This window comes from Cetorhinus maximus, chromosome 25 (assembly GCF_964194155.1).
Source record: "Cetorhinus maximus chromosome 25, sCetMax3.hap1.1, whole genome shotgun sequence".
In the NCBI taxonomy this organism is placed as follows: Eukaryota; Metazoa; Chordata; class Chondrichthyes; order Lamniformes; family Cetorhinidae; genus Cetorhinus; species Cetorhinus maximus.
Genome location: NC_135903.1, coordinates 22,339,475 through 22,349,090, shown reverse-complemented (window position 1 = coordinate 22,349,090; position 9,616 = coordinate 22,339,475). Strand labels below are relative to the sequence as shown.

The following is a 9,616-nucleotide window of genomic DNA, read 5'->3' as shown; positions in this document are numbered from 1 at the left end:
TGCCTTCTTGAACTGCTGCAGTCCATGTGATGTAGGTACACCCACAGTGCTATTAAAGTGTTCCAGGATTTTGAGCTAGCAGCAGTGAAGGAATGCTGATATATTTCCAACTCACGATGGTGAGTGATTTGGAGGGGAACTTTCAGGTGGTGGTGTTCCCATGCATTTGCTGCCCTTGTCCTTCTAGATGGTAATGGTTGTGGATTTGGAAGGTACTGTTTAAGGAGGCTTGGTGAGTTCCTGCAGTGCATCTTGTAGATAGTACACACTGCTGCTACTGTGTGTCGGTGGTGGAGGGAGTGAATGTGGATGGGACGCCAATCAAGCAGGCTGCTTTGCCCTGGATGGTTTCAAGCTTCTTGAATGTTGTTGGAGCTGCACGTATCCAGGCAAGTGGAGAATATTCTATCACACTCCTGACTTGTCCTTTGTAGGTGGTGGACAGGATTTGGGGAGCCCCAAGGTGAGTTGAGTTACTTGCTGCAGGATTCCCAGCCTGTGACCTGTTCTTGTAGCCACAGTATTTATATGGCTTGTCCAATTCCGTTTCTGGTCAATGGTAACAGCCAGGATGTTGTTGGGGGATTCAGCGATGGTAATGCCATTAAATGTCAAGGGGTAATGGTAAGATTCTCTCTCGTTGGAGATGGTCATTGCCTGGCACTTGTGTGGTGCGAATGCTACTTGCCACTTGTTAGCCCAAGCCTGGATATTGTCCAGGTCTTGCTGCATTTGGACATGGACTGCTTCAGGATCTGAGGAGTTGTGAAGGTGCTAAACATTGTGCAATCATCAGCGAACATTCCCACTTCTGACCTTATGATGGAAGGAAGGTTATTGATGAAGCAGCTGAAGATGGTTGGGCTTAGGACACTACCTTGAGGAACTCCTGCGATGATGCCCTGGAACTGAGATGATTGACCTCCAACAACCACAACCATCTTCCTTTTGTGCTACGTTTGACTCCCACCAGTGGAGAGTTTTCCTGTTTCCCATTGACTCCAGTTTTGCTAGGGCTCCTTTATGCCACACTTGGTCAAATGTGGCCTTGATGTCGAGGGAAGTCACTCTCACCTAACCTCTGGAGTTCAGCTCTTTTGTCCATGTTTGGACAAAGGCTGTAATGAGATCGGGGGCTGAGTGGCCCTGGCGGAACCCAAACTGAGCATCAGTGAGCAGGTTATTGCTAAGTAAGTGCCACTTGATAGCACTACTGATGACCCCTTCCATCGCTTTACTGATGATCAAGAGTAGACTGATGAGGCGGTAATTGGCCAGAGTGGATTTGTCCTGTTTTTGTGTACAGGACATACCTGGGCAATCTTCCACATTGCTGGATAGATGCCAGTGTTGTAGCTGTAGTGAAATAGCTTGGCTGGGGGTGCAGCAAGTTCTGGAGCACAAGTCTTCAGTACTATTGCCGGAATGTTGTCAGGGCCCATAGCCTTTGCAGTATCCAGTGCTTTCAGCCGTTTTTTGACTTCATGTGGAGTGAATCAAATTGGCTAAGATTGGCACCTGTGATGCTAAGGACCTTGCAGAAGAGACCAAGATGAATCACCCACTCGGTACTTCTGGCTGCAGATTGTTGCAAATGCTTTAGCCTTATCTTTTGCACTGATGTGCTGGGCTCCCCCTTCATTGAGGGTGGGGATATTTGTGGAGCCACCTCCTCCAGTGAGTTGGTTAATTGTCCACCACCATTCATGACTGGATGCGGCAGGACTGCAGAGCTAAGATCTAATCCGTTGATTATCGAATCACTTAGCTGCTTATGCAGTTTGGCATGCAAGTAGCCCTGTGTTGTAGCTTTTGTCAGGTTGACACCTCATTTTTAGGTAAGCCTGGTGCTGCTCCTGGCATGCCCTCCTGCACTCTCATTGAACTAGGGTTGATCCCCTGGCATGGTGGTAATGGTAGAGTGGGGGATATGCTGAGCCATGAGGTTACAGATTGTGTTTGAGTGCAATTCTGCTGCTGCTGATGGCCTACAGGGCCTTATGGTTGCACAGTCTTGAGTTGCTAGATCTGTTCAAAACCTATCCACTTAGCACGGTGGTAGTGCCACACATGATGGAAGGTATCCTCAGTATGAAGACGGGACTTCACCTCCACAAGGACTGTGCAATGGTCAATCCTTCCGATAATGTCATGGACAGATGCATCTGCAGCAGTCAGGCTGGTGAGGATGTGTTCAAGTATGCTTTTCCCTCTTGTTGGTTCCCTCACCACCTGCCACAGACCCAGTCTAGCAGTTATGTCCTTTAGGACTCGGCCATCTTGGTCTGTAGTGTTGCTACTGAGCCACTCTTGGTGATGGATATTGAAGTCCTCCACACAGAGCATATTCTGTGCCCTTGCATCCCTCAGTGCTTCCTCAAAGTGGTGTCCAACATGGAGGAGCACTGATGCATCAGCTTGGGAGGTGGGCGGTATGTTTCAATCTAGGAAGCTTCCTTGCCCATGTTTGGCTTGATGCCATGAGACTTCACGGGGTTGGGAGTCAGTGTTGAGGACTCCCAGGGCATGTTATGGTATGATAGGAGAATCTGTGCAGAAATTACTCCTGTCTGTTCCATGTAATTCTTCCTCAACCCCCACAAAATTAGCAGTTTGAAATAAAGACAGTCGAGATCAGCTTTGTTTTGGTTTATTTTCAATGCAAAAACCTCCTACAGGGGGACTTGTACATGATTGTATGTTGGCTCTGGTACAAATGGTCCCAAATGGAACAGAAGCACCAAATTACAATGTATATAAGAAATAAGCATTTTTGTACCTGTCGAGCAGTGCCTATAAAATGGATTTGACACTTTTCATGTTGAAACTTCATTCCAATGAGTCCCTATAAACCAGCAATGCGTTGTATTTTAAGTTCGCCTCCCATTCAGGGCTTCAGAGTTCCCATGCATTCAACCAGAAATACAGTATTATGCTGGTGCTTTACTGAAACTGCTGCATAATATGGTTGTAAAATTAGAACATGGTTGCCTTGGTCACATTTTACTTTGTGGAACCATGAGCCCTTTGGAATAGAAGATGGCTGAATCGCCTTCAGTTACAAAGCTGTGCAATTTTCAAACAGTATCAAAATTAACAACTTGTGCAGCATAAAATGCAATCCTTGAACAAAATTTCATTTATTTAAAAACTGAGTCCAGTACCTAACTAATACAGGCATTCTCTATAAATATCCACATGTACCTTGGGCCTGCACACTACTGCACTGAATATAAAAGCATCAAAACGTTTCAAAAAATCTGTAAATATAAACGTGTAAAAGCATCACACTATTGGCTGCATGCTATATACAAGAAGAAAAATGCCTCTCATTACAGTCATATCATTTTCCAATCAGAACAGTTCTTTTTAGTTTTGAGTGTTTCTCTATCTTGTGTTATAAGGCAATTGCATTTTAATTTTGAACTTGTTACTAGGAATGGAGCCATATGCTGTCTGTCTTATTGCTTATGGCCTATTGGTTCGCCTCACCCATCTATCATGATCAAGTTTCCTAATTATTCAGTCAGACTAATGGTATTTACTGCTTTGTTGCATAATGGTATTTTAGTGACTAGGTACTATACTAGTAGGTTTATAATGCATGTGTAAGATTGAACAATAGATGCTTACTTCACTGTTTGCAAATATTTAAATATAGTTAAATCCGGAGCTAGTATGTACTCAAAGGTCAACCTGGGGAGTCTGTGCTCTTAACTGCACTGCAGTGTGCTTCCTACTCGTATGTTAAAAATAGCCTATTCCTGTGTTCATAAAACTGTTCACTTAGTAAGTGAATACTTGGGGTCTCTATTTTATTTTGAGCAAAAGGGCCTATTTGAACTAAAAATGTGTTAAATTTTCACAATGGTCCTGCAATGGCCCAATTCTGTTGTTAAAATGACATCTGCTAAGCTGAATGGGTTTATACAACGTGGAATCTGTACCCAGGTTCTCCATCCCAGTACAGTACATTCAAACTGTTTCTCTTGCTTTAAATGTGCATATATACCATTTGCAACATTGTGTGTAGGACTAAGGATGTTTGACCTATCGGCATCCCCGGTTGTGAAGAAGCTAATTGTCTTTGGTAATGCTGTACAGTTTTGCCTCTTGTGTAGTATAAGCTCCATGAACCTGGCAGGATCAGAAAGGTAGGATTATTGGATTTGTGGAACCCGGTGTGCAGCTAAGTGGAAGACTGAACAAATTTCACTATGTGCCTAGTTCTGTATTTTCATTATCATGGAAACCTGGTGATAGGGAAACTTGATTTTTTTTTTAACCTAATTAACATGTAGGTAACTTTATAGAATTATTCACGTCCTAAATTTCATTTTCTGTTCTGGAATGCTGTTGCTAAAATGAGATTCAATTTTCCATTTGGTCCCTACTCAGTTATACTTGCTGGATGTGAACGTGTATACTTCAGATGAGGGAAGTTTTAGAGTTGGGTGGGATGGACTCCATGGCCGGTTAGCGACCAACACTCGCTGTCTTGGCTCATACAAAGAACGGTCATTTGAGCCGCCACTGGCTAAGGAAAGCTACCCACAGGTTGCTGTCAGAACAGCAAACAGCAGGGGAGGGAAATCTAAATTTAAAAATTCACATCATATGGTGTGATAGCCAGTTATTCGTGATTGAATTGTGCTGACCTGCTTTTAATGCAACTACATGCAGTAGCTTGTTAACTAAAAAAAGCAAACAGCATAATTCAGAGTGTACAAAACACATATTTCCTGACATGCCTTCAATGTACCACAAATCCTATATCCTACAAGTAAAATACCTTATTGTACACATTTGTATTTTGTGGCGTTTTGATGAAAAATTACAATATAAGTTGCATTAAGAGTCTGATGACTACTTTAAGATAGATTAGCCAACATCCTAGTACTGTATAATTTTATTATTGGTTTGCCAATAAGGAAACTATTCTTTCAGATGATATATGATTGGGACCTTAGAGGTATGATTATGCATTTTAATGACTTTTTGCTAGTCATTCATGGTACATTAAATAAGAGACATTTCCTCCTGATGCAGATACTTTGATACCTTTATTGCCCAGCCACCTAACTAATCACAATCTCACACAAGCAATTTCTTGACATTTCAAAACCCATTCTACACTATTTCACACTCGCACAGCAATTATTACTGTAAACCATGAAAGCTAAAGCTTTGCAAACTCTGTAACTGAGATTTAACATTTAAATTTGCACTCAGCAGTTTTAATTTAAAAAAAAATGCAACTTCTACCTGAAATATTCAACAGTCATGTACCTTTAAAAACTTTATTTTCCTGAACTTTGAAAATGATTTTCGTTTTATATTAAAAAAAGTGATTGTACAATGCTATAGGAAAGCAACTTCTTTCTCTAAATATACTTAAGGAAATCTCAAACTTTTAAAAAGTCCACAAAGGTGGAATTTGAACCTGTTTTTCTATTAAGATCCTCTAATTATTTTCTTAGATCCAGCTCTTTGCATTAACTGTTTCAGGGCCCACTGTTTCATGACCCAGATTTTGGTATGGGTTTTGTTATTATAGTAAATGTTCCATTTATTGTGTATTAATGCTTTGGCTAGTGTATTTTAATTGCATTACTCTCCATATGGCTCTAGATTTGACTGAGTTTGATGATTATTCAGAAACATAAAACAGGACATGAATTTGAAATTGAGTTGCACAGTCCTAAAATCAAGTTAAATGTTTAATACAATTGGGTTGCTATAGAGCTTGCACTCCTAGTGACTCTTGATTGACAACATCAACTTTATCCTCAGCCTGTTTGAAGTATAAATTTACTCTGGTGTCTAGCAGTATTAAAAAAATCAGGACATATTTTTCTGCCTCAACTTTAAAAGAAAAATTGAATCCTAATTTTAAAAAAAATATTGAACCAATTAAGCACTTTTGAGGGTATAAACTACACAATTTCCACCCCCATCCCCACCAGTTGCAATTTTGATTTCTAATAGTCTATATGTATGTTTCGGAAGAAATCTGTGCTCGCTTACTTGAACAAATGGGATTCTCTTCACAGCAGTTGTCTTCAAGATTGCTGAATGACTTGTCAGAAACATTGCCCATTTATCTTTGTATAACCTGATGCTATATTTTCCATTTAAGGTCTAATCTATCCTCCATATGGATTTCCCAAAATGGTCTGTCAAACAACGCAGAGTTCATTTTGATTTCCACAATATTCATGACCAGGAAAGCGACTCAAAACAATTTGCTCAAGATTTCCTTTTTGGTGTTAACCATCCGAGCAACCTCTCAGCAATTTCTAGTACCAGTGCTTTCTTTGGGTTGGATGCAAACCATTCTGCAATGGTACAATTTTAGATTCTTACGTGCAATGTGAATGATGTTTTAACAAGAAATGTCCTTGTAAGAGCTTAGTTCACAGAATATTGATAAAGAAAAGGCAGATTCTACATATCCCTAAAAACCATAATGTACCTTCCTGTAGGTAATGTAATCTGGAGTGTGTATCACTGCAAGGGGTCAAACTGGATAATGTCCAGCTTTTATCATTAACCTGATTGGGGCAGTGTTCCATGTAATGGGATACATATTCTATTGCTACAGATTGAAATAACCCTTCAAGTAGTGCACTATTTATCTCTTTGTAACTATGATATTCAGTTCCAATTCCAGTTTGCTAATCTAGTTTTTGAAAGATTGAACTGATTAAAACTGCAGAACAGGAGAGAATTTGAGCTTTGCAAAGGGTGATCCAAGCAGTGACATTGCTTGGCCAGATCAAATGCTCCCACAGTAACCAGAAGATATGAAAGATATTTCATCCACACTTTGGAAGCTGCATGATCTCCCTTGGCAAGATCAAACTTTGCAAGACTTTTGATAGGCAAATACACCGTAGGGTAGGCTTGACAGAGTAGACACTGAGGTTTTTCCCCCTGGCTGGGGAATCTAGAAATAGGACACAGTTCCAGGATAAGGGGCTGATCATTTAGGACTGAGATTAGGAGAAATTCTTCACTCAAAGGATTACGAATCTGGAATTCTCCACCCCAGAGGGTTGTGGATGCACCATCATTGAATATTTTTAAGGCTGAGATAGATTTTTTGGTCTCTTAGGGAATCGAGGGATATGGGGTATGGGTGGGAAAATGGACTTGAATCCCAGGATCATAGTGAATGGCAGAGCAGGCTCAACAGACCAGATGGCCAACTTCTCCTCTTGTGTAGCCTTCAAAATTACAACTTTACAATTAATTTATGAGTGAAAAATGTATTCCTATGCCAATAGTGCAATCAGCAAGTTCTAGGCATGACTTGTTTTGTTTTAAGTGCTAGGATGACTGAGAAGAATCAAAATGGCTTTTGTCTCTGTGAGACCGTAGCTATCAGAAATAATATTTTATAAGCCTTCGTTGCCTTAGGGAGTAATTATATTCCTTTTCTTAAAGAGTGATGAATTAGTGAAGTTAAGAGGCTATCAGGCTATTCTGTGGGCTTCTGATAAGTCAGTAGGTTCTGCAATCTTTTTCATTTCAACACAAAAAGTGCAAATCTAAAGGCAGATTTGGGCCATGCCAGAGGCCTTTCAATCAAATTAAGTTGCTGAAGTTATAAATAACCAAAACTTGGGTAAACACCCTTGAATGGTTGAGCAATGCCTTTTAAAAAGATTGTTTGTCAAGATTGTTTGTATCTCAGCCTCTACTCCAGCAGAAGGGGGAAGGGATGTTGCTGAGATTATCAAATTTTATACTATTTTTAAGTTGAGACTTTTACAAAAATATTGCTAGAATGTCCCCAGCAAAGCGTAATTTCCCTGCTTGTGATCTACAATCCAATCAGGTTTCTTTCTCTGACATCGAAGAAGCAGTGCAAGTAACGTGAACGTTGAGCTCCAGTTCTTTGGAAGGGAGGCACTATTATATCTAAGTGATGCGGATTCCCAGTACTTGTTCCAGTTCTTGTCTGCGTTGCTGAACCTGTATGGAAGAACCAGGGATTTTAAGTTTTGAATACTCTGGTCCTGATTTTATATTGCAATGCATAAGTTTTGCTTTGTAGCATTGCTAATAGAATTGCCATTGCTTCCAGCCCACTACCTGCCAAATCAATGCTCTGAAGTTGGACAGCAATGGACAATTCCTACATTGTCTAAAACTTCCCCCTTTTGTCTCTTAAATTAACACTCCTTGTGAAAACACAAGGGCAGGGCCCATCACGTGAAACATTTTACACTAGTGATTTTGAAGTCTTTTCATTTCTCAAGACTATTCTTGCTTCAAGTTCCGGGTAGCTCGCCTGCTTCCTGGCTTCCTTAAACCACCTGCCTGTGAGTAAGCAGCAGAAGGACAGATAAAGAGCCTGGACTTCCCACTTTGCCTTTCTTTCCATGGTGATCAGGATTGTGCAGTGGGAAAAGAGACAGCTAAAATTGGATGTATTGTACTCTATAATCTGTCACTCAAAGCAGTGCTATGGAAAGGAAATTATTTTTTGGTATTTTAACCTTCCCTAGTTGCCCTAAGGAATTAAAATTAAATCACAATGTGGTACATGGGTGAATTACTTGATTTTTATGGCAATCTGGCAGTTTTCTTCCTAACTTTCTGGCGTGAGCCCACAGCTAACCCATTCGTGCTCAGTCAGATACATCCTGAGCTTAAAAACAGAATTAACTGTGATTCCAACACACACAAGATATATTTCGCTTTCCTTTTCCCTGTTCCACCCATGACAAGTCATTAATATGGGGTCCCAACAATAGAAACAGTAGCAAAGTGGGTACCTTTGCTCTTCAACCACACGAAGGCTTTGCGGAGCTAAAAGTGGCAAAAGTACAGAAATTCTGGACAGAAACAGAAGACCCACAGCCCAGGAAACCTCCCAGAGAGGATCAAACTGCTCTTGTTATGGCTAATATAGATCAAACTTGCAAAGATTACCCACACCCATGGGCCTCAATGTTAATCTCTCATTTACATCTCAAAATCCCACTATAAGAATTCTGATCCAAAGAAGCCTTTTACAAATGGGTTCTGATTGATTGTTTCACTGTAAGGCTGACCAAAGTCCCAAATCTTGCTAACCCACCCAATCCAGGTACTGGGTTACAGCTAGAGCCATCTAAATTTAGACTTTTTTCTAGATTAGATAGTCAAACTTCCAGGCAGCCTCAGAGAACAAGTGAGAAATGAAAAAGGCAAAATGATTACAAAAGACTGAAGAGGAAAAGGGATAAAAGAGATTATGTAATACAGCAGGTGGAGTGGACTTTCTAAAGTAACTGCCTATAATTGTGATGGAGATTATGGTTGAGTAGCTGAGTGTTGTGATACAGAACTCTGCAGAGGGGTTAGGGACAGCGCTTACATTTGCACTTCTGATTCCTCATACACAACTCTGGCTCTTGGGTTAGAATTAGAATGCTCAGCAAAGGCCAGGCACTTCCCCAGAAGGAAACAGGAGGCGGAAAATGTGGCCTATGTCAACCCCGAGCCACTGTTCTTCAGTTGTAAAGCCACATCTGCGTCATGGGGGGGCGGGGGAGGGGAAAGGAAGGAGGGAACGAAGGTGTCGCGCACTGGGGGCGGGGGGAGAACAAAGGTGTCCAAGGTC

The 9,616-nt window shown here is 41.0% G+C and overlaps 1 protein-coding gene across 3 annotated transcripts in view; it reads right to left on the bottom strand.

Moving 5' to 3' along the window:
• Nucleotides 1-2,634: 2,634 nt before the first annotated feature.
• LOC144667957 (SWI/SNF-related matrix-associated actin-dependent regulator of chromatin subfamily D member 2-like) overlaps nt 2,635-9,616 on the bottom strand; it is a 57,084-nt gene continuing 50,102 nt past the window's right edge. For all 3 annotated transcript variants that reach the window (XM_078529606.1, XM_078529604.1, XM_078529605.1), the window contains one exon: nt 2,635-7,980. In XM_078529606.1, coding sequence (XP_078385732.1) covers nt 7,927-7,980 — 54 coding nt within the window. In that variant the 3' untranslated portion in view covers nt 2,635-7,926. The remainder of the gene's footprint in view (nt 7,981-9,616) is intronic.